The sequence below is a fragment of the Neoarius graeffei genome, chromosome 12 (assembly GCF_027579695.1).
Source record: "Neoarius graeffei isolate fNeoGra1 chromosome 12, fNeoGra1.pri, whole genome shotgun sequence".
Taxonomy (NCBI): domain Eukaryota; kingdom Metazoa; phylum Chordata; class Actinopteri; order Siluriformes; family Ariidae; genus Neoarius; species Neoarius graeffei.
Genome location: NC_083580.1, coordinates 57015436 through 57041499, shown reverse-complemented (window position 1 = coordinate 57041499; position 26064 = coordinate 57015436). Strand labels below are relative to the sequence as shown.

General features: G+C 40.7%; 1 protein-coding gene across 2 annotated transcripts in view; it reads left to right on the top strand.

The window, feature by feature from the left end:
• The window catches only part of myo5b (myosin VB), a 295143-nt gene that overhangs the window by 256514 nt on the left and 12565 nt on the right, over positions 1–26064 (top strand). For both annotated transcript variants that reach the window (XM_060936097.1, XM_060936098.1), the window contains exons 27-33: positions 6064–6132; positions 9262–9501; positions 16418–16512; positions 19421–19619; positions 21658–21751; positions 21851–21982; positions 22077–22228. In XM_060936097.1, coding sequence (XP_060792080.1) covers positions 6064–6132; positions 9262–9501; positions 16418–16512; positions 19421–19619; positions 21658–21751; positions 21851–21982; positions 22077–22228 — 981 coding nt within the window. The remainder of the gene's footprint in view (positions 1–6063; positions 6133–9261; positions 9502–16417; positions 16513–19420; positions 19620–21657; positions 21752–21850; positions 21983–22076; positions 22229–26064) is intronic.

The following is a 26064-nucleotide window of genomic DNA, read 5'->3' as shown; positions in this document are numbered from 1 at the left end:
CTCACAGCAAGAAGGTCCGGGTTCGAGTCCCGTGGCCGGCGAGGGCCTTTCTGTGTGGAGTTTGCATGTTCTCCCCGTGTCCGCGTGGGTTTCCTCCGGGTGCTCCGGTTTCCCCCACAGTCCAAAGACATGCAGGTTAGGTTAACTGGTGATTCTAAATTGACCGTAGGTGTGAATGGTTGTCTGTGTCTATGTGTCAGCCCTGTGATGACCTGGCGACTTGTCCAGGGTGTACCCCGCCTTTCGCCCGTAGTCAGCTGGGATAGGCTCCAGCTTGCCTGCGACCCTGTAGAACAGGATAAAGCGGCTAGAGATAATGAGATGAGAATGATCACTTTGGCGTCTAAAATTCGATCTTCATAATAAAAATAGTCTCTGATTAAGAGGCCGTCTCTTCTGATCACCTATATACAAACCAAATTTTAAAAAAAAGTCAATGGCCTTTCGATTTCATAAAATCGGTGAAATTTAGTTCCCTCTGAAATTTGGTCATTGTGATACGTGTTTATTTCTGTAATATCTAAAAAAAAAAAAAAAACCCAGGCCATTCTGTGGCTGGGAAGTTATTTAATTTGAGGGGATTCCTGAGCAAATAATGTGCATCAAATCGCTCGCTTTGCACAGTCAAGCAGACAGAGGAAGTATGGCATGAGTCATCGTCGTTGTCGTCTTCATCTTTTGGGTTTTACAGCAGCTGGCATCCACAGTGTTGCATTACTGCCATCTACAGGTTTACCTTGACCGTGCACTGACACTGACATCATTCTGTCGCTAAACGAACAGCTGATCACACCGAGGTGCTCGCTGAGCGCCAATATTTATTAGTTTGGTCCCGCGTTTCCTTTCCTTTGCAACGTTACGTCTTTTCATCTCGCTTTCCGTTACTGTAGTCGGTCTTTCAAGTTTCATTCGCACATTCACATCTGCCATTTTCCCCTCCTGTTTCAAATTTATATCCCACAATGCCTTGCGCGAACGGGGAAAGCCCACCACGTCATGCATGGCATAGTATCTTGAATGAGGTCACGGTGAAGCAGGAATAAAATAGCGGCCACGTGGCCCTAAATTCATTAATTGTTCTTTTAGGGAAAAAAAAAGGAATAAAATCGGAAGTCTGTGATTCGAATTTCAGTAGCTTTCGGTCCACTAAGCAAAAATAATTGAGTGTCAGGGGAAATTCTTTTTATGACCTAAACGTGAAAAATCTGAAGGGCAGTCTAGCTTTAATTGTCATGATACAATTTCTGAGTATATTTGTGTGTGTGTGTGTATACAGTGGGGCAAAAAAGTATTTAGTCAGTCACCAATTGTGCAAGTTCTCCCACTTAAAAAGATGAGAGAGGCCTGTAATTTTCATCATAGGTACACTTCAACTATGAGAGACAAAATGAGAAAAAAAAATCCAGAAAATCACATTGTCTGTCTGAATTTTAAAGAATTTATTTGCAAGTTGTGGTGGAAAATAAGTATTTGGTCAATAACAAAAGTTCATCTTAATACTTTGTTATATACCCTTTGCTGGCAATGACAGAGGTCAAACGTTTTCTCTAAGTCTTCACAAGGTTTTCACACACTGTTGCTGGTATTTTGGCCCATTCCTCCATGCAGATCTCCTCTAGAGCAGTGATGTTTTGGGGCTGTCGCTGGGCAACACGGACTTTCAACTCCCTCCAAAGATTTTCTATGGGGTTGAGATCTGGAGACTGGCTAGGCCACTCCAGGACCTTGAAATGCTTCTTACGAAGCCACTCCTTCGTTGCCCGGGCGGTGTGTTTGGGATCATTGTCATGCTGAAAGACCCAGCCACGTTTCATCTTCAATGCCCTTGCTGATGGAAGGAGGTTTTCACTCAAAATCTCACGATACATGGCCCCATTCATTCTTTCCTTTACACGGATCAGTCGTCCTGGTCCCTTTGCAGAAAAACAGCCCCAAAGCATGATGTTTCCACCCCCATGCTTCACAGTAGGTATGGTGTACTTTGGATGCAACTCAGCATTCTTTCTCCTCCAAACACGACAAGTTGAGTTTTTACCAAAAAGTTCTATTTTGGTTTCATCTGACCATATGACATTCTCCCAATCCTCTTCTGGATCATCCAAATGCTCTCTAGCAAACTTCAGACGGGCCTGGACATGTACTGGCTTAAGCAGGGGGACACGTCTGGCACTGCAGGATTTGAGTCCCTGGCGGCGTAGTGTGTTACTGATGGTAGCCTTTGTTACTTTGGTCCCAGCTCTCTGCAGGTCATTCACTAGGTCCCCCCGTGTGGTTCTGGGATTTTTGCTCACCGTTCTTGTGATCGTTTTGACCCCACGGGGTGAGAGCTTGCGTGGAGCCCCAGATCGAGGGAGATTATCAGTGGTCTTGTATGTCTTCCATTTTCTAATAATTGCTCCCACAGTTGATTTCTTCACACCAAGCTGCTTACCTATTGCAGATTCAGTCTTCCCAGCCTGGTGCAGGTCTACAATTTTGTTTCTGGTGTCCTTTGACAGCTCTTTGGTCTTGGCCATAGTGGAGTTTGGAGTGTGACTGTTTGAGGTTGTGGACAGGTGTCTTTTATACTGATAACGAGTTCAAGCAGGTGCCATTAATACAGGTAACGAGTGGAGGACAGAGGAGCCTCTTAAAGAAGTTGTTACAGGTCTGTGAGAGCCAGAAATCTTGCTTGTTTGTAGGTGACCAAATACTTATTTTACCGAGGAATTTACCAATTAATTCATTAAAAATACTACAATGTGATTTCCTGGATTCTTTCCCCCCATTCTGTCTCTCATAGTTGAAGTGTACCTATGATGAAAATTACAGGCCTCTCTCATCTTTTTAAGTGGGAGAACTTGCACAATTGGTGGCTGACTAAATACTTTTTTGCCCCACTGTATATATGTGTGTATATATATATATATATATATATATATATATATATATATATATATATATATATAGTGAGAGTAAAAAGTATTTGATCCCTTGCTGATTTTGTTGGTTTGCCCACTAATAAAGACATGATCATTCTATACTTTTAATGGTAAATGTATTCTAACATGGAGAGACAGAATATCAAAACGAAAATCCAGAAAATAACTTTAAAGAATATATATTTAATTGATTTGTATTTCATTGAGGGAAATAAGTATTTGATCCCCTAGTATGCATTAGGAGTTCTGGCTTTCACAGACCGGTTAGACGCTCCCAATCAACTTGTTACCTGAATTGAAGACACCTGTTCTAACTAATCACCTGTATGAAAGACACCTGTTCACAGAATCGGACAATCAGACAGATTCCAAACTCTCCAACATGGGTAAGACCAAAGAACTCTCTCAGGACCTCAGAGACAGGATTGTTGACCTGCACAAATCTGGAATGGGCTACAAAAACATTAGCAAGATGCTGGGTATTAAAGTAACAACCATTGGTGCAATTGTGAGAAAATTTAAGAAGTATATCCTAACCATCAATAGACCTCGGTCTGGTGCTCCACAGAAGATTTCACCTCGTGGGGTGGCAATGATCATGAGAACTGTGAGAAATCGGCCTGCAACCACACAGCGGAAGTTGGTGAATGACCTCAAGGCAGCTGGGACCACAGTCACCAGGCAAACAATTGGCAACACTTTGCGCCGCAATGGATTAAAATCCTGCAGTGCCCGAAAGGTACCCCTGCTTAAGAAGGCACATGTGGAAGCCCGCCTAAAGTATGCCAATGATCACCTCAAAGATGTACAAAGTGATTGGGGGAAGGTTCTGTGGTCAGACGAGACCAAAATTGAACTATTTGGCCTAAACTCTACTCGTCATGTGTGGAGGAAGAAAAATGCTGCCTATGACCCCAGGAACACTGTGCCCACCGTCAAGCATGGAGGTGGAAGCATTATTTTTTGGGGGTGTTTCTCTGCCAAGGGCACAGGGCTACTTCACCGCATCAGTGGGAAGATGGATGGAGCCATGTACCGTGCAGTCCTGAGGGACAACCTCCTCCCCTCTGCCAGGAAGTTGAAAACGGGCCGTGGTTGGGTCTTCCAACATGACAACGACCCAAAGCATACAGCAAAGGCAACAAAGGAGTGGCTCAAGAAGAACCACATTAAGGTCATGGAGTGGCCCAGCCAGTCTCCGGACCTCAATCCAATCGAAAATCTATGGAGGGAGCTGAAGGTCCGAGTTGCCAAGCGACAGCCCCCCAACCTTAATGATGTAGAGAGGATCTGCAAAGAAGAGTGGGCCAAAATTCCCCCTGATATGTGTGCTAACCTTGTGGTTAACTACAACAAACGTCTGTCCGCTGTGTTTGCAAACAAAGGCTTTGCCACCAAGTATTAAGTGCTTTTGGCTAGAGGGATCAAACACTACGTTCAGACTGCAACCTGAAACGACCCATATCCAATTTGTTGTGAAATCCGATTTTTTTGTTAGGCCGTTCACATTACCAATTATATGAGACTTGTATGCGATCTCCAATATGAACGGAAAACGACCCAAAAGTGTCCCGCATGCGCAAATTGACACGTAATAAGCACATCTACGTAATACGTAAACAAAAAAAAAGCGCACTCTTCATGTTTAATGATTTTTTTGTTTGTTTGTTTAATTATCTGGTTAGTGTTAAAGTGTGAGGTCTCGTGTGTTTTTGTTTCTGAACTGAAATGAAAACGTGTAGCCTGGTAACGAGGGTTGACTCCTAAATGTGTCTCTAATTTCTATATAAGTGCACTACATGTTACTAGGAAGTAATGGATTTTTAAACTCTATATAGTGCACTCGAGCTTCAGTAGGCAGTCATTTGGGATACGGCCGCTGTATTACCAAACTCTTAATTCAGGCTTAATAATTTGCACATATTTTTTTTGTCATATTAATAAACTTTTTCTACATTTTTATAAATATTTATTTATATTGTTTATAGCCAGCTGAATTCTGCAGCTTCTCTCAGCGCTGGCTCAAGGTGCATAAACACCAGTGCAGTTTGCTGTGGAGATGAGGCGAGACCTGGCGATGTGGTTTTTGTGGCGGCGGCGGAACTCACACAATAATCTGATTAATGTGGGCAGCAGACTAATGAGACCGAAGGTGTCAAATTACTGGAAATTTCCAGAACAATCTTATAATCTTGTAATACAGGATGGTTTAAGTTATAAATCAGTTATAGAAACTGTTTTATTTAATCAGGCTAACAGATCAACATCCAGGTCCCTACCAAATCCACCATTAGCTTGATCAATTCTATAAAGGTCTATTTAAATTCTGAAAACTGTACAAATGTTGTTGTTTTCCACCAAAGAGGCGGGATTAGCCAACGCAGAATAGTGACGTTTGTCTCTTGTTGATGACGTGTAGGTCGCATGAACGCGACCTGTCCGGTCAGACTGCAGTCGCATGTGAAAATATCGGATATGCATCGGAATTAGGACCACATATCCAAGCGGCCTGGGTCGCATGTGAAAAAATCGGATCTGTGTCGTTCAGATTGTCAATAACAAATCGGATACAGGTCGCACATGGGCAAAAAAATCGGATATGGGTCGTTTCAGGGTGCAGTCTGAACGTAGTCAATTACTTATTTCCCTCAATGAAATACAAAAATATATTCTTTAAAGTTATTTTCTGGATTTTCGTTTTGATATTCTGTCTCTCCATGTTAGAATACATTTACCATTAAAAGTATAGAATGATCATGTCTTTATTAGTGGGCAAACCAACAAAATCAGCAAGGGATCAAATACTTTTTACTCTCACTGTGTGTACACACAGAGAGAGAGAGAGAGAGAGAGAGAGAGCTTTTTTTTTTTTTAAACATATCAAGACAAAAAGACAAATGGCAGGCACCAGACATGTCTTGGTTGGCGCTGTGAATCTTTTTCTCTCCTACCTGATTGTTCTGAGTGTGTTTTTAGCAGTATGAGGACTGGATAAAGCATGGCAGTGCCAGCATCAAATAATGTGTAAACTTTGCTATATAATGTTGCAGTAATGTTATGTTTACCTTTGGACTCGGTTACCACTTTGCACTGGTTGATAAGCATTTATCTTATTGATTATTATTTTTTTTTTCTCGCTCAGGTGATTGACGTGAAGAGTTCGACGTCAGAGGCAGATACAAATGCAGATCTGGCATACAACAGTCTCAAGGTTTGCGCACACACACATGCACGCTCGTACACATGCTTCTTTTCGACTCGCAGCCACTCGACATGTCTGTGCTCATGTTCATCGATTTGTGCTGCACTTTGGCTGTGCTGGTGCTGCTGACTCTGCTGCCTCTCAGACTGTGGGTGAGTGGAAGCACAGTGAAGAGGTCGACCGAGAGAGAGGATTTTTTTCTTTTGTTTTAATATGGTTTAAAATATGCTGCTGGAATAAGGACTTTGCACGGTGAGAGCATAATAATCCTTTCTTTTTAATCGGTGGTAATAATGACCGTCTGAATGCAAAATAATATGTTTTAAAGCCCAGAAGCATCTGAATGGGTTGTCGTATTTCAGAGTTTGTGCGAGTTTCAGGGTTGTTTTATTTCAGAGTTTATAAGCACTGAAAATGTGTGTTTGTTTTTTTTTTAATAATATATCCCCTTAAACATGTACTTATTGACCGTTTGTGGTTGCCTGTGTTACGAGAGTAACATATGAGAAACTCATCTCGTCTCTAGCCGCTTTATCCTGTTCTACAGGGTCGCAGGCAAGCTGGAGCCTATCCCAGCTGACTACGGGTGAAAGGCGGGGTACACCCTGGACAAGTCGCCAGGTCATCACAGGGCTGACACATACAGTTAGTTCCATATATATATTTGGACACTGACACAAATTTTCTTTTTTTTTTTACCTGTTTACTGAAACATATTCAAGTTATAGTTATATAATGGACATAAAGTCCAGACTTTCAGCTTTCATTTGAGGGTATCCACATTAAAACTGGATGAAGGGTTTAGGAGTTTCAGCTCCTTAACATGTGCCACCCTGTTTTTAAAGGGACCAAAAGTAACTGGACAATTGACTCAAAGGCTATTTCATGGGCAGGTGTGGGCAATTCCTTCGTTATGTCATTCTCAATTAAGCAGATAAAAGGCCTGGAGTTGATTTGAGGTGTGGTGCTTGCATTTGGAAGATTTTACTGTGAAGAAAACATGCGGTCAAAGGAGCTCTCCATGCAGGTGAAACAAGCCATCCTTAAGCTGCGAAAACAGAAAAAACCCATCCGAGAAATTGCTACAATATTAGGAGTGGCAAAATCTACAGTTTGGTACATCCTGAGAAAGAAAGAAAGAAAGAAAGAAAGAAAGAAAGAAAGAAAGAAAGCACTGGTGAACTCATCAATGCAAAAAGACCTGGACGCCCACAGAAGACAACAGTGGTGGATGATCGCAGAATAATTTCCATGGTGAAGAGAAACCCCTTCACAACAGCCAACCAAGTGAACAACACTCTCCAGGAGGTAGGGGTATCAATATCCAAATCTACCATAAAGAGAAGACTGCATGAAAGTAAATACAGAGGGTTCACTGCACGGTGCAAGCCACTCATAAGCCTCAAGAATAAAAAGGCTAGATTGGACTTTGCTAAAAAAACATCTAAAAAAAGCCAGCACAGTTCTGGAAGAACATTCTTTGGACAGATGAAACCAAGATCAACCTTGACCAGAATGATGGAAAGAAAAAAGTATGGCGAAGGCGTGGTACAGCTCATGATCCAAAGCATACCACATCATCTGTAAAACACGGCGGAGGCAGTGTGATGGCTTGGGCATGCATGGCTGCCAGTGGCACTGGGTCACTAGTGTTTATTGATGATGTGACACAGGACAGAAGCAGCCGGATGAATTCTGAGGTATTCAGAGACATACTGTGTGCTCAAATCCAGTCAAACTGATTGGTCGGCGTTTCATAATACAGATGGGCAATGACCCAAAACATAAAGCCAAAGCAACCAGGAGTTTATAAAAGCAAAGAAGTGGAATATTCTTGAATGGCCAAGTCAGTCACCTGATCTCAACCCAATTGAGCATGCATTTCACTTGTTAAAGACTAAACTTCAGACAGAAAGGCCCACAAACAAACAGCAACTGAAAACCGCTGCAGTAAAGGCCTGGCAGAGCATTAAAAAGGAGGAAACACAGCGTCTGCTGATGTCCATGAGGTCAAGACTTCAGGCAGTCATTGCCAACAAAGGGTTTTCAACCAAGTATTAGAAATGAACATTTTATTTACAATTATTTAATTTGTCCAATTACTTTTGAGCCCCTGAAATGAAGGGATTGTGTTTAAAAAATGCTTTAGTTCCTCACATTTTTATGCAATCATTTTGTTCAACCCACTGAATTAAAGCTGAAAGTCTGAACTTCAACTGCATCTGAATTGTTTTGTTCACAATTCATTGTGGTAATGTACAGAACCAAAATTAGAAAAATGTTGTCTCTGTCCAAATATTTATGGATCTAACTGTAGACACAAACAACCATTCACACTCACATTCACACCTATGGTCAATTTAGAGTCACCAGTCACCGTGCCGCCCATATGAGAAACTCTTAAATTAAATATTCTTGATTTCGTCTGAAATGTTATACCGTGGGCGGCACGGTGGTGTAGTGGTTAGCGCTGTTGCCTCACAGCAAGAATGTCTGGGTTCGAGCCCCGTGGCCGGCGACGGCCTTTCTGTGTGGAGTTTGCATGTTCTCCCCGTGTCCGCGTGGGTTTCCTCCGGGTGCTCCGTTTTCCCCCACAGTCCAAAGACATGCAGGTTAGGTTAACTGGTGACTCTAAATTGACCATAGGTGTGAATGTGAGTGTGAATGGTTGTCTGTGTCTATGTGTCAGCCCTGTGATGACCTGGCGACTTATCCAGGGTGTACCCCGCCTTTCGCCCGTAGTCAGCTGGGATAGGCTCCAGCTTGCCTGCAACCCTGTAGAACAGGATAAAGCGGCTAGAGATAATGAGAGATGAGATGTTATATCGAACCACATCTCTTTTCAGTTGTCCAAGTTAATTAGAACAGCTTATAACATCAGGTTCAATCAGAAAAATGACTTCTTTGTTTCTAGACCTATTTTTCAAAGAATTTACGAGCTCCTTTTACTTTTTATGCGCCCCATCACAAATCCATCATCGTACAGACGACAGTTTGTGTATTTATTTTCTTTCATTTTCTCTTTCTGTATCGCACTCAACCATACGCCGATATGCAAAGCCATGTTTCACAGTATGAAGTCATGAACTTGTTTTCATTGTTTGATTTTTTGGGGGGTTTATTTTATTAAATGTGCAGAGGCAGGAGCTGGAGTCTGAGAACAAGAAGCTGAAGAACGACTTGAATGAACTCAGGAAGGCGCTGGCTGATCGAGCCTCCGAGGACTGCTCGTCCAATGAACTGCAAGACAGCTACAATGTTCTGCTCAGTCAACTCAAAGCAGCCAATGAGGAGCTGGACATACGCAAAGAGGAGGTCCTTATCCTAAAAACACAGATCGTCAGCACTTCCAAGCCGTCAGAAACCACCAATCACATTGTGAGTTTAAATATGATGGAGTTATTTCTGAAATGGGGATATTCGGGATCTAGGAGTTTCGCACCTCTGGGTCAGATTCGGGCTGTCTGATCACACTAATCACATGTGGTTCTCTGGGGAGGTTTCTACCGGAGAGGTTTTATGTTGAAAAAAATTTAAAACTAAAAAAAAAAATGAATTCTTATTTAGAGCGTGAATTGTTTGTAGTAGAAACGTTTTGAACATCTTATTTCCTCCAGCTTGTCCTCACGCTCCTCTCCGAAAACAAATTAAATTTAGACAAAGACAGTGATGTGCGTTTTTGATGGCGAGCTACAGCACAATACGTCGGCAGTTTATTTTAGGTTCATGTACTCGATTGGTTTATTTCTGTAATGTGATGTCAGACAGGTAGATTAAAGGAGAACCGAAGGCAAATTTTTTTATTATCAAAATTCTATTTATCTCATTAACTATAGGAATGCATTTTCAATTGCTATTTTGTCACTGCTATAGCAAGTTATGAATGTTTTGAAATGTACTATGTAATATATCAGTCCACATGTCAAAGCAATGGCCGTAAACGAGATTCCTTAAGACCTGTGCGAGACATCGTAAAATGTACAGCGGAAATCAAAGTGACCGACATCTGCCAACGTTGTCGAAATACGCACGCGCCCTCTTTCGAACGCTGACGTAATCAAGCCGGAAGTTTTGTTTGTTTTGGTAGTGATCAGGAAAGTTTGAAAAAAGTAGGCAGTAATCGTCATTTAAACTTGTTTTTGTGCAACATTTCGTTTGGAAAACAGTTTTCAAAATGGCGGCACCAACACCTGGCTAACACTTCACATTTCGAAGTCTTGCACAAGTCTCGTGAAGATCGCGTGGATAAGCGACGCCTGCCGTGGACCAAACGAACTAAATTTAACACGGCTAAAAAACGAATAGGCCGATAAGTATAATAATTAGCTGCCAGTACGAGTCACAATATAAGGTTACTAAAACCAAAAACGTAATTGAATAACACGTTAATTAAGAAATAAAGCAAGTTTAAAAATGATTTCAGTTCCCCTTTAACACAGACTTTTTCTAATAGAAATTCTTCACATAATGAAAGAATTATTTTATGAAGAAAGTAAAGAAATGACGACTGGAAATTTTCTGGAAATAATGTCATGTAAATGATTGTTGTTACAAAATGCATTAATAAATGTACGACTACATATTAGGGCCATCATAGGTTTAAAAAAAAAAAGAGCTGAATTGAGGGAGGGGGTAATGTTCCAAGAAAAAAAAAACTCATTCTCTGAAATTATAAAGTTATAAATATGCAAGGAAAATAATCAGAATATTAAAAGTCTCTGTTTGATTAAAAAAAATTCAGAGATTCTTTGAGACAAACACATGCTTCCTGGCTGCAGTGCATTCTGTGGAAATGTCGTTGAAAACCTCTGAGCACTTTATTCTTTCGTGTATTTTTGTATTTTTATGAGTTTTTAATCTTGGAATTTTTTTTCTCCCAAATTTGAGTTTATTATCTCAGAGAATAACGGATTTATTTATTTATTTATTTATTTATTTATTTAGTAAATTTTGGACTTCAGAATCTCAGTAATTCTGAGTCTCTCTCTCTCTCTACCTCCCCCCCAGCTCTGTATTTCTTTTCATTTTCGTTCTCTCTCTTTTTTTTTTTTTGGCCCTAATATGCCATTGTGTTAAATGAGCTTTATCAAGCAAAATTTGCAGATACTTAAAATACATTTTCATTTTAGAACTTAAATGTGTAAAGTTAGTAGAAACTAGAAGGGAACTCAGAGTGTATACTGCCACCACACCACACATCAACATCAAAATCAAATCAGTTGAACCTAGGATAAAACTAAAGCTGTATACCAAATTTCAACACAATCGGTTCACTACTTTTTGAGTTACGTTGGGAACAGGCAAAAAAAAAAAAATCCTGGATCCACATCTGGATTCGCATCAAAATCTAAACAATTATTCCTTGGCCCATGGTCCACCTTTCCTCAAAATTTCATCAAAATCCGTTTGCTGCTGTCTGAGTTACGTTGGGAACGAACAAACAAACGGAGGCGAAAATACAACCTCCTCCAACAAAGTTGGCGGAGGTAACTAGTGCTTGCTTGAACAGAAATTGAAAATTTTCAATAAGTTTTTATATTGACATTACAGTATGTAATCTCAATTAGACAATTCACACGATGCTGAATTGTCTAAAAAGCTGTTATTTCCAGTCCAGTTTATTGTTTATAGAAATGCAGAGTGAAGTATGGTGGTAATTGTGTACTCCTGTTAGATTTGCTTGGTATTTTTGCCAGTTCACCTTCGTCTGTCGGCTCTGCGTTCATCTATTGGCGTGAAGATTAATGAATCACTTCAGCACCACAGCGTTCGTTCTGACTGCAGTGACGACTTCAATATCTCACAGCCTTAATTACTGTCCAGTCGCTCAGATCTCGTGTGATTATTCAGTCCATTAGTGTGCTATCAGGAGCTCGGTAATGAAAGTCCCTGGAGAGAGGAGAAGAGCAGCACTGCTGAGGCTACAGTGTCTGTGCACAGATCATGTCTGCTTTTGTTATGTTTAGACTGGGGTTTATTAGGACATCTCATCCCTGAGAGCTTCTTTTATCTTCTGCTGAGGCTCATTCTGTCAGTGTCTCTTAACTTTTTACTGCTTCTCCAATGAGAGCAGAGATGATCGTGAAGAAGCGCACCCACCATTATCAAAGGGACAATTATAACAGAGTTCTTATTAGTCTGTTTTACTTAAAATGAATGATGCAATCCAAACCTTAAGAAAAACAAGTAGACATATATTTAACAATTATTCCACAAAATCGAGTCGTACATGAGCTGATAGCTGATGAGGCGCATAGCACCGAGTTGGCAATAAGCCATGTATGATGAGGTTGAGTGGAAGAGCTGTTTTATTCTATCCATAGTAACTGGATGTTGAGAAACAGAGCATTTTTTTTTTATTTTTTACAAATTCAATAAATAAAACCTTTATACAAAGTGTCTGACAAAATCATTTCTGCTTCAGCAGACTTCTTAAAAACCTATCGATGGCTGCACAAATTGACTTTAGTGGTTGGGGGTGGGGTTTTTTTTGTTTTTTTTTTAAATTTGTTTAGTTTTTATTTATATATATATATATATATATATATATATATATATATATATATTTTTTTTTTTTTTTTTTTTTTTTTTTTTTTGTAGAAAGTACCGTCTTGCTGTCGTGCCAAGGTATAGAATATCTTTAGACATTTATTTAATTCTTCCCTGGACATTTCAGTGATGTAATTTTCAAACTTCTTTGAGCTTTCGAACCAGTTTTAACAAGAACAACAAATTTTAATGCTTAAAGATAAAGAATGTCAACAAAACGGCGAAATGACAGTAGCAACTTGTGAAAAATATGCACTAATAAAAATTCTTGAAAAAAAATTTTTTTCGCGGTGCAGTTTCCATCAAATCCTGCGCTCTGATTGGCTGGCGAGGGGGTTACGGACCTCTGGCGACTCGCTCGTTCACAACAACAACAAACATAGTAGCATTTTTTGTCAACATTTATCTTTTTTTAAAAATAAAATTTATTTATAAGAGGATCAAAAATCTTATAAATTTTTGCCAGCATTTCTCAGGAGAATAGCATTAATTTTACAGCATGGATAGTGATAACGACAGTGTTCACTGCGAAAGCGAGTTTTACTACCCTGAGGAAGAAGAAATAAAAGAAAACATTTCAGGAGAAAGCTAAAAACCTGTAACTTGCTAACGCCGAGCAAAAACATGGCTGAATCCTGAATGACTCAATTTTGTATAAATAGGGGACTACATAGGCAGCAAAATGTAGTTTTTTTTTCCTGCCATGGAAGTGCACTTGTATACTGAGGAGAAATCAATTTGCATTACAGCCGTGAATGAGGATTCAAAATGGCGGCTCGGCTCGGTTTTCCCTTTCGGGCGCTCTCGTTTTCTGTTAGAATTTGGTAAAGAAAAAAATAAATATATTATTTACCAGCTTAAGGTCGGTCTGTATGGTGAAATACCGTGACCTTGGCCTTGAATACTGACCTCGGTCCAGAGGGCCTCGCTCAGTACTTTCAAGACCTCGGTCACGGTATTTCACGATATGGACCTCCCAGCTGGTAAATAACGTATGTATGTATGTTCTTACCGTTAAATACTTCCATTTCATATTTTGTTGCGCTTTTTTTTTTCGGGGTTTTGTTTTCGAGTAGAGTTTTTATTTCATCCTCGGTTGGTTCAGCAACACGCTCCACCATTTTGTTTTTCTCTACTCGCAGCATATGAGCTGATAGCCTAGTAGTAGAGTAGCCAATCAGAACGCACGATTGCTCATATCCAGTGAATGTGGGTAGAATAATTAATGTTAGGAATGAAAGCTATTCGCTTCCACTAAACAGTCAAGATCTTATTGTTCACAAATAAATAAATAAATAAATAAAGAGCCAAATATTTGAGTAGCTGAATTATGTTCAGAGAGGGTGTATGAAATTTAATTTGCAGTTCAAGTTGTCCCTGATGGCAAAAAGTTCGAGAGCCCCTGCACTACAGGGCTCTCTGATATACCGTACGATTCAAGTCCTCAGTGATTACAAGATTACATAAACTCAGAGTTATGGGCTAATTAGTGATAAGAGCAGATGCACAGGTTCAAAGTTACACGTTAATTGTTGAGTGTATGTATATCAGTGTTAGATAAGAGAAGTGTTCAAGATGGGACTCAGTATTAGACTCGTGCTTTGGCCTGCGTGTTTACTAATCTGGCATTTGGACTAATCCATGTGCTTGATGTGAACTGAGAATTTCCTTAGTCCAGATGCCAGATAGTAAATCTAGTGAATCCCCCTTATGGATCCACTTCCATTTTGTGTTTTTGTTCAAACACTATAACTTATAACTCGATTGTTAATTTGGTCCTGTGAACAGCGCCTTAATTAAAGATGTAATGAATGAATGCCTTTGACGGATTTCAGTAAATCTTAGAAATAAAAACACCTGAATTTTAAGACTAGTAGCTGATTGGATCACAAAGCCTGACCTCTACCATTCATTAGAGTCTGATACCTTTCATGGCTGAACATAGCCAAGAACCACTACTTTCCTAAGATGAGGCCATTTGTTTGACATCGCAACTGACCAACCACTATGGAAGCAATTTTGTGCCAAACTGTTCATACAATACTTTTGAAATATCAAACAAAAATGGCAAATCAAAATACAAAAAAAGAACAAAAAGTCAATTTTTTTAGACTGGCAAACAAATTATTCGTGTAATCGTGCAAAATATCAGTCTATTACTCTTCAGAAACCTTTTATTTTTGTTCCGCGTCTTTCTCAGTTTTGTTTGACGTAATTTATTTTGGTTGCGATTCCAACTTTCTCGTTTGCGCTCCCTGACTTTTTGCTTGCAGTTTTGGCACAAACTTCACGTGTGGGTGGGCTGTCCAGGAATGCATTCCCATTGGCTAACTTGTGTTTGACTGACAGCTATGCTCAGCCATTCCCTACTCGGATTCTGGCGGACTGTTTGACGAGTGACCGATCCATTGACGGTAAACAAGGATCGAGTGGACTTCAGTGGCGACTATGATATAGAATTAATTCAACAAAGTATAAATTCAATATCATTAGTCGCCATTGAAGTCCACTCGATCCTTGTTTACCGTCAATGGATCGGTCACTCGTCAAACAGTCCGCCAGAATCTGAGTAGGGAATGGCTGAGCGTAGCTGTCAGTCAAACACAAGTTAGCCAATGGGAACGCATTCCTGGACAGCCCACCCACACGTGAAGTTTGTGCCAAAACTGCAAGCAAAAAGTCAGGGAGCGCAAACGAGAAAGCTGGAATCGCAACCAAAATAAATTACGGCAAACAAAACTGAGAAAGACGCGGAACAAACACAAAAGATTTCTGAAGAGTAATAGACTGATATTTTGCACGATTACATGAATAATTTGTTTGGCAGTCTAAAAAAATTGACTTTTTGTTCTTTTTTTTATATTTTGATTTGTTGTTTTCGTTTGATATTTCAAAAGTATTGTATGAACATTTTGGCACAAAATTGATTCCATAAACCACAGCCTCTTCCTGAAGCCTGTGATACTCTTTGCACGCATTTAACCTTTTACAGCGTGCATATCGGCTAATAACTTTTGAACTAGCGTTCAGTCCACTTGTATGTCATTATTGTATCTTTGAAATGCTCAGTAAGTCCCTGTGTTTAATAGTTTGTTTTTATTTCGGAAGCTAATGTGCATATTTACTATACACGTAATGGATAACCAAATAGATTGCAACTCTTACGATTCTGAAGACTGAGGCCAGAAAATTGTATAATGGGTATCAGACGATTTCAGTGGCCTTATATGGTGTCTGAGGTTTTATAGGAGAATATTTCAGATTAGGCAATCATAGTGCCATAAATTCTTGCTGTGCCTTGGTCAGGAAACTGGCAGCACTACAAGTTTGACCCTGACCAATCATCGTTCATGTGCTTGTTTATCATCGGGGAGAAGGATCAAGAACTTGTCGATCATAGTTATCAGGGAACATGTCTTGGAGTTGTCAAATTAGGTGAAAAAATACAAAAAAAATCTGACATGCTGGACTTTTCACCAGGGTGTCATGTGGAGTCCCAGATGGCACTTCGCTGCTGTTTGACTGTCACCCCGCGAGGCCCATTCGCCATGCCTGACGTTCATATTCGGGCCTGATGCTGGAAATTTGTCATCCAGGACAAAATCATGTCAAAATAGGGCTGAATTCGAGTAGCGTGGTCCTAGGCTGCATTAGCAACTGTACTTTAGTGCCCTAATTATCCTTGACAACATTTTCTATAAGTGGTACAGACATTCACCATGTAACTGCCATTCTGTCCTACCAGAACTCCAACGACATCTCTGAATGGGACGACAACAAAAAGCCTGTGGACAAGGAGGAGGTTTTACAAGCCTACCAGGGTCTCAGTGAATCCAAGAGGTGATTTAGATTATTGTTTTTTCTGCTTTATTATTTGTTTAATGACATTCGTAAAGATAGCATGCATATTCAGCACTAAAAGAGGTCGCTGCCCTCCCAGTTTCAGTACGTATGCACGTCTGCAGATCCTCCAGCTGACAACTGGGCTTGTTCCCAAAGAGAGCTAAGAAAAGCTAAATAACTAAACGCATAAATAGTTTGAGTATTATTTACTGCACCAGAGTCCAACAGAGTAAAATGTGTGAGCTTAATAGTTAAGTCGAGAGGAAGAGTTTAAAAAAAATGTACTTAATTGAATTAAGTGATTTATGATATAGTACAACTAATTAAGCTGTGGATACTAGATACGTAGATTAATAAGTTCATGGTTCTACGACTGAAAAGTGGTCCACACTTCATCCAAGGCGCTCATGGGCCCCTGAGTAGCTGTCACATGATAGGAAAGAACTAGCTAGCGGGTGAGAATTGACAGATGACAAAGTTTTGAGAGCCTGTAAGCTTCATGGTAAAGGGATTATAACTCCTTCAGAGTGCCAGGTATAGTACACAGGGTGTATACAATGCACAGGATGGCAGCTGGCAGTGATGGATGGCATGTGGGAACGTTTCTGAAATGCCTTGCTACCCTGCTTACATTCTTGCATTGATGACTTTTTCTCACATATTTCTGAGGTTTTTTTTTTCTTCCTTCTTGGTGGGAGATGCGGGGCTTTTCTCATCTCCTTGCAGGTATAGTTTGGGTGACGAGCGCTTTGAGAAAGGCTGAAATGTCCAGTGTCTCGCACAGGTATTCATCCCCCTTGGTGTTTGTCCTGTTTTGTCGCATTACAAGCTGGAATTAAAATGGATTTTTGGAGGGGTAGCACCATTTGATTTACACAACATGCCTACCACTTTAAAGGTGAAAATTGTTGTTTTATTGTGATACAAACAATAATTAAGATGAACAAAACAGAAATCTGGAGTGTGCATAGGTATTCACTCACATAATTAGTTGATTAAGATCCACCTGTGTGCAATCAAAGTGTCACATGATCTGTCACATGATGTCTGTATAAATCAGCCTATTCTGGAAGGACCCTGACTCTGCAACACTACTAAGCAAGCAACATGAAAACCAAGGAGCCTCCAAACAGGTCAGAGACAAAGTTGTGGAGAAGTATAGATCGGGGTTGGGTTATAAAAAAATATCCCAAACTTTGAATATCCCAGGGAGCACCATTAAATCATTATAGCAAAATGGAAAGAATATGGCACCACTACAAACCTGACAAGAGAAGGCCGTCCACCAAAACTCACAGACCGGGCAAGGAGGGCATTAATCAGAGATGCAACAAAGACACCAAAGATAACGCTGAAGGAGCTGCAAAGATCCACAGCAGAGATGGGAGTATCTGTCCATAGGACCACTTTAAGCCGTACATTCCACAGAGCGGGGCTTTATGGAAGAGTGGCCAGAAAAAAAAGTCTTTGCTTAAGAAAACATGTTTGGAGTTTGCCCAACAGCATGTGGCAGACTCCCCAAACACATGGAAGGAGATTCTCTGGTCAAATGAGACTAAAATTTATCTTTTTGGCCATCATGGGAAATGCCATGTGTGGCGCAAACCCAACACCCTGAGAACACCATTCCTACAGTGAAGCATGGTGGTGGCAGCATCATGTTGTGGGGATATTTTTCATCTGCAGGGACAGGAAAGCTGATCAGGACTGAAGGAAAGATGGATGGCACTAAATACAGGGCAATTCTGGAGGAAAACCTGTTTGAGTTTGCCAGAGGTTTGAGACTGGGACGAAGGTTCACGTTCCAGCAGGACAATGACCCTAAACATACTGCTGAAGCTACACTGGAGTGGTTTAAACTTGCATTTAAATGTCTTGGAATGGCCTAATCAAGGCCCAGACCTCAATCCAAGTGAGAATCTGTGGCATAAGTTGAATATTGTTGTACGCCAACGCAACCCATCTAACTTGAAGGAGTTGGACAAAATGGGCAAAAATCCCAGTGGCTGGATGTGCTAAGCTAATAGAGACATACCCCAAGAGACTTGCAGCTGTAATTGCAGCAAAAGGTGGCTCGACAAAGTATTGACTTTTGGGGGGTGAATACCTATGTACACTCCAGATTTATGTTTTTTCATCTTAATTATTGTTTGTGTCACAATAAAACAGCAGTTTTCACCTTTAAAGTGGTAGGCATGTTGTGTAAATCAAATGGTGCTAACCCTCCAAAAATCCATTTTAATTCTAGCTTGTAATGCAACAATACAGGACAAACACCAAGGGGGATGAATACTTTTGCAAGACACTGTAAATAGAACAAATGTTAGGGAAGATGAAATATTTCTTAATGTACAAATCTTTTGGGGAAGGGAATGAGAAAATCGACTTTTTGAGATACCCAAGTATTCATTTTTCTCTTAATTGCTTTTTTTTCTCTCTCTCTCTCTCTCTTTCTTCTCCTCTGCTTTCTGACTCTGTGCTTCTGCCTCACCTGCTTCTCTCTCTGCTCGGACACCAGTAAAAGACACGACTGGTGTTACTTGAACGAAGATGGAGAGCTTGGCCTGGCCTATCAGGGGTTAAAGCAAGTAGCCAGGTTGTGCTTTTGTGCTGTGGTTTTTCTGCTACCTTCTTGTTTCCTCATTTCACATCAGCTAACATTTCAGCTCACTTTTTGAATAGATAGTATAAGCACTGGAATGTAATACTTGAGCTTTAGCTTTTTTGTGTTGCTTGCATGGACAATAAGCATCTTGGGACGTTTCTCACTTACGTCACTCCTTCTGGGGGTTTTTGTGACCTAGTGAACACTTTATTTTAGCTGAATCAGTGTGACCTCTCAGTGCATGCAGCATTTATTCAATTTATTTTCAACCAAGTGATAAAATGTGTGTGTTTGTGTCAGGCTACTGGAGTCACAGCTCCAGTCCCAGAACCGGAAGCACCAGGATGAGCTGGAGGCTCTGCACACTCAAATCGAGGTGATGAAGGAGGATCTGGAGAAGAAACAAGAGATGCTGAATCACTTCAGCTCACTGCCCCCCGATGCCCTGGTAGAGTTCAGCGTCCAGCAGGAGATCACACGCCTCACCAACGAGAACCTGGTCAGTCACAACCATCTCCTTCACTTGCACAACTCAAGAAGGTTGTCAGCTTCATAAAATGACATTGATTGATTAATCATGGAACTCCAGAAAATGCCATGGATATGAAATTAGACCTGGGAGTTATACCTTATTTTTAATTAAGCTTCTATAGACCTACAGTGGTGCTTGAAAGTTTGTTGAACCCTTTAGAATTTTCTATATTTCTGCATAAATGTGACCTAAAACATCATCAGATTTTCACACAAGTCCTAAAAGTAGATAAAGAGAACCCAGTTAAACAAATGAGACAAAAACATTATACTTGGTCATTTATTTATTGAGGAAAATGATCCAATATTACATATCTGTGAGTGGCAAAAGTATGTGAACTTTTGCTTTCAGTATCTGGTGTGACCCCCTTGTGCAGCAATAACTGCAACTAAACATTTCCGGTAACTGTTGATCAGTCCTGCACACCGGCTTCGAGGAATTTTAGCCCATTCCTCCATACAGAACAGCTTCAACTCTGGGATGTTGGTGGGTTTCCTCACATGAACTGCTTGCTTCAGGTCCTTCCACAACATTTCGATTGGATTAAGGTCAGGACTTTGACTTGGCCATTCCAAAACATTAACTTTATTCTTCTTTAACCATTCTTTGGTAGAACGACTTGTGTGCTTAGGGTTGTTGTCTTGCTGCATGACCCACCTTCTCTTGAGATTCAGTTCATGGATAGATGTCCTGACATTTTCCTTTAGAATTCGCTGGTATAATTCAGAATTCATTGTTCCATCAATGATGGCAAGCCGTCCTGGCCCAGATGCAGCAAAACGGGCCCAAACCATGATCCTACCACCACCATGTTTCGCAGATGGGATAAGGCTCTTGTGCTGGAATGCAGTGTTTTCCTTTCTACAAACTTAACGCTTCTCATTTAAACCAAAAAGTTCTATTTTGGTCTCATCCATCCACAAAACATTTTTCCGATAGCCTTCTGGCTTGTCCACGTGATCTTTAGCAAACTGCAGACAAGCAGCAATGTTATTTTTGGAGAGCAGTGGCTTTCTCCTTGCAACCCTCCCATGTACACCATTGTTGTTCAGTGTTCTCCTGATGGTGGACTCATGAACATTGGCCAATGTGAGAGAGGCCTTCAGTTGCTTAGAAGTTACCCTGGGGTCCTTTGTGACCTCCCCGACTATTACATGCCTTGCTCTTGGAGTGATCTTTGTTGGTTGATCACTCCTGGGGAGGGTAACAGTGGTCTTGAATTTCCTCCATTTGAGCACAATCTGTCTGACTGTGGATTGGTGGAGTCCAAACTCTCTTTAGAGATGGTTTTGTAACCTTTTCCAGCCTGATGAGCATCAACAACGCTTTTTCTGAGGTCCTCAGAAATCTCCTTTGTTCGTGCCATGACACACTTCCACAAACATGTGTTGTGAAGATCAGACTTTGATAGATCCCTGTTCTTTAAATAAAACAGGGTGCCCACTCACACCTGATTGTCATCCCATTGATTGAAAACACCTGACTCTAATTTCACCTTCAAATTAACTGCTAATCCTAGAGGTTCACATACTTTTGCCACTCACAGATATGTAACATTGGATCATTTTCCTCAATAAATAAATGAGCAAGTATAATATTTTTGTCTCATTTGTTTAACTGGGTTCTCTTTATCTACTTTTAGGACTTGTGTGAAAATCTGATGGTGTTTTAGGTCATATTTATTCAGAAATATAGAAAATTCTAAAGGGTTCACAAACTTTCAAGCACCACTGTATATGAAGGTATGCATTTTATAGTCGTACCGTATAGAAAAGATGAAATGATACTTAATGTTATTCAGAAGTGAAGAATAAATGAACAAAAATCAACAATTAGAATAAAGACAAGACTAAAGTAAGCGCAATTATTATGTCCCTTGATTGATGCATTGAATATCATGAAAAATATTGAGAGATCTTGCCTTGTGTAAAATCCAATTCAAGTGAAGTACGTAGTTTGGTTTCAGCCCATGATGATGAGAACGGTGGTGTTAATTGCATTCTAGGACCTTAAGGAGGTCATGGAAAAGCTGGAGAAAAATGAGAGGAAACTTAAAAAGCAGCTCAAGATCTACATCAAGAAAGTTCAGGAACTTGAAGGTTCACCTTTATTCCTTTTTTTTTTCTTCCAACAATTTCTAGTATTTATGTAGTTGAAGTAATATTGATGGTAATGAGAGGTCCGTGTGTGTCATGTAGCATCTCAGGCAGCAGCCAATCGGCCCAGACTGGTCAGACAGGTCACACTTCAGAGGAAGGAGAAGGACTTTGAGGGCATGCTGGAGTACTACAAAGAAGACGAGGCCCTGCTGATCAGGATGCTTATCAGCGGTAAGCAGCCTGAGGTATCTTGATGAGTTTTGTTAGTTCTTTAACTAAGATGGATCTTAAACCACTCATGTTTTTGTGCGCGTGTTGATTTCAGACATGAAGCCCCAGACCGTTTCTGCTACAGTACCTTGTCTCCCAGCGTACATCCTCTTCATGTGCATCCGTCACGCAGACTACATCAACAATGACCAGAAAGTGCACTCTCTGCTCACCTCCACCATTAATGCCATCAAGAAACTTCTCAAGGTATAACATCTTCCATCCATCCATCCATCCAAACAAACTCTTATTTGAAATCTTCGCCAAGGGTCTGAGTCCACTATCAATTATTAGATTAGATTAGATTCACTTTATTCATCCCACATCGGGGAAGTTCACGTGTTACAGTAGCAAGAAAATGTCAAACAGATAACAAATAAAACTGAAATAAAAATTAGACAAACGAAGGAATAAATACAAAGGGCTATTTGCATTATCTACCGTGAAAAAGTATAGAAAAATTGCCTTATTGAGAGGCTCGGAAAAATTGCACATTACAGGTAGACTCTGTGTATACACACACACACACACACACATACATACATTTTATATATATATATATATATATATATATATATATATAAGTATGCATAAAAATAGTTTAGGGCCTATATTATTGCACATAATTGCATTGATGAGAGATGGCAGAGGTAGTAGTGGTGAAGTAGTGCAAATTAAACGACAAACAGGTTATTGGTGCTACGTTACAAGTTGTGGGTGTTATACAGTCTGACAGCAGCAGGTATGAATGACCTGCGGTATCTCTCCTTCTTACACCGTGGGTGTAGCAGTCTACTACTAAACGAGCTGCTTAAGGCCCCCACAGCCTCATGTAGGGGGTGAGAGGGGTTATCCATGATTGAGGTCAGCTTGGTTAACATCCTCCTCTCACCCACCACCTCAATGGAGTCCAGAGGACAGTCCAAGACTGAGCCAGCCCTTCTGACCAGTTTATTAAGTTTCTTCCTGTCCCTCTCTGAACTTCCGCAGACCACAGCGTAGAACATCGCTGATGCTACCACAGAGTCATAAAAAGTCCTAAGCAGTGTCCTGCACTAGGGCTGGGAATCGATCCAGATTTCCTGGATCGATTCGATTCCGATTCATAAGGTCACGATCCGATTCGATATCGATTTACTTAGATATTGCTGGATTGTCACTTTAAAGTAAAAATTGTCCCTATTGACAGGAACAGCCCCATGTGTGTTTGTGCATGTAATTTAACACCAAATGCCTTCTCCAGTGCAGTTTGATTCGCCACAGGTTTAGCCGAAACTGTGTCGGCGTGGTGCCTGGATAAGTGGTTGCGGAGATTGGTTGTATTGCCACTATATTTTACCTCTATGTGGCACAGTTTGCACACTGCTTTTGTTCTGTCGACTTCGTCTCTGTCCTCGTAACGTTTGAATCCAAAGTAATGCCATACATCAGCTTTCAGGCCAGGCGGTAATTTTAGCTGTGCAGCTTCAGCCATCTCGCGTTCTTAAGTTTCGGTTTCGTTTGCCGGCACCTGCTTTTTATAGCGGTCCTTGCACGGTCGAGAAAATAGTGCCTATAGCCACCTGGAAGAGATCGATCCACACATTTTTGAATCGATCTCGTATTTTTTGAACGTGAATCGATATTGGATCGTGAATCGATCTTTTGAACCCAGCCCTATCCTGCACACACCAAAAGACCTCAGTCTTCTCAAGAGGTGGAGACAACTTTGGCCCTTCTTGTATAGGACATCTGTGTCGTTAGTCCAGTCCAGTTTGTTGTTGAGGTGAACACCCAGGTATTTGTACTCCTCCACGATCTCCATGTCCAAACCCTGGATGCTCACTGGTGCAATTTGGGAAACCGTCGTCCTGAAATCGATCACCACCTCCTTTGTCTTGCTGGCGTTGATGCGCAAGTGGTTCAGTTCGCACCAGGCGACAAAGTTTGTGATGACCTCTCTGTACTCCAGATCGTCCCCCTCTGACACACGTCCAACGATGGCTGTATCATCAGAGAACTTCTGGAGGTGGCAGCTGTCCGTGTTGTACCTGAAGTCAGATGTGTAAAGAGGAAAGGAGAGAGCATGTACCCTGTGGAGCCCCCGTGCTGCAGACTACCACATCAGACACAATTATTTCATCATTTATCATATCTAATATTGAAAGGCAAATCATTCTTGGCTGTTTGAGAAATGAATTCCTATCCAAATATCACACTGTACATCATTCCCATTATTGCTGAGGTCGCATATTTCAGTTGGTTTCACCTGCATGCACACTGTGTGAAACTGAACTCTATTCACAACTCCTATTTAGTGTTTTGCAGAAAGCATGATGAAAAATCTAGTAATAAACAGTAAGCTCATGAAATCCCACACCATATGGTGTATTAGGCGGCGCCGATCTCCGCTTCTGTAGCCCTCGGCCTCTCGCCTATTACATAGCTAGGGTTACAGTGGGGGGGGGCTGGTCCTCTGGTAACCGCAAGAGTATAAACTGTAAACTCATGAAATCCCACAATGAACTACCTAGGGTTAGTGTTTGAATGATGTCCCCTAGAGGGCAGAGAAAGCCAGTAGTGTACTTATTTGTAGGGAATAGGGCACCATTGTGAACACGGCCATAGTGTTAATTGTTGTCGTCTCTAAAATTCAAGACTTTTTAATTGAATAATTAATTGCTTGAATAAACATGGAAAATTGAAAACGCCTCCATTCAAACGCCCTGCCTCTTCTCTGGTAAACCCAAGTAAGGAATAAAACACTTGGGAGTGCACTGTTGTAAGAAAATAATCAAGGATTTGCTGATGTGATGCGGCGTTATCGTTACCACCCTGAAATAGATTATTTTCCTGTAAACGCATGTCCCAAAGTGTTTTATTCCTCTTGTACCATCGCAGTTTCTCAAGGATAACAATTTAATTTTTAAAGAACCGACACATCATACTATTTTTTTTTAATCTGTTTATAGTTAAAGAATGGCTACAAAACTGTATTGTATTTAAAAATTATTCCACGAAATCAAGCCGTATATGAGCCGATAGCCGACGAGACTCGTAGCACCAAGTTGGCTATAAGCCATGTATGATGAGATTGAGTGGAGTAATTGTTTTATTATATCCACATTTCATTGGATTTTTGAGAAACGGAGCATTTTTATTTTTTGCAAATTCGATAATTAGTACAAAACGTCCGACAAAATCATGTACGCTTGGGTGGACCTTGTTACAAACCTGCCAATGGCTGCATGAGTTGACTTTAGTGTTTTGGGGTTTTTTTGTTGTTTGGGGTGTGTTTTTTTTTTTTTTTGTAGAAAGTGCCATCGTGGCGGCACGGTGGTGTAGTGGTTAGCGCTGTCGCCTCACAGCAAGAAGGTCCGGGTTCGAGCCCCGTGGCCGGCGAGGGCCTTTCCGTGTGGAGTTTGCATGTTCTCCCCGTGTCCGCGTGGGTTTCCTCCGGGTGCTCCGGTTTCCCCCACAGTCCAAAGACATGCAGGTTAGGCTAACTGGTGACTCTAAATTGAGCGTAGGTGTGAATGTGAGTGTGAATGGTTGTCTGTGTCTATGTGTCAGCCCTGTGATGACCTGGCGACTTGTTCAGGGTGTACCCTGCCTTTCACCCGTAGTCAGCTGGGATAGGCTCCAGCTTGCCTGCGACCCTGTAGAACAGGATAAAGCGGCTACAGATAATGAGATGAGATGAGAAGTGCTGTCATGCTGAGGTATAGAATAGCTTTAGACATTTATTCAGTTCTTCCCTAGACATTTCAGTGATGTAATTTTCAAACTTCTTTGAGCTTTTGAACCAGTCTAAAAAAAAAAAAGTTCAATAAATGTTAATGCTTAAAGGTGAAGAATGTCAGCAAACCAGCGAAATGACAGTAGCAGTTTGTGAAAAATGCTATAACTTGTGAAAAATGTTCTTACCATCAAATACTTTCATTTTGTTGATTTGATTGATGTATTTTTGGGGGTTTTGTTTCCGAGTACAGTTTTTATTTCATCCTCGGTTGGTTCAGCAACACGCTCCGCCATTTTGTTTTCCTCTACTCATGGTATATGAG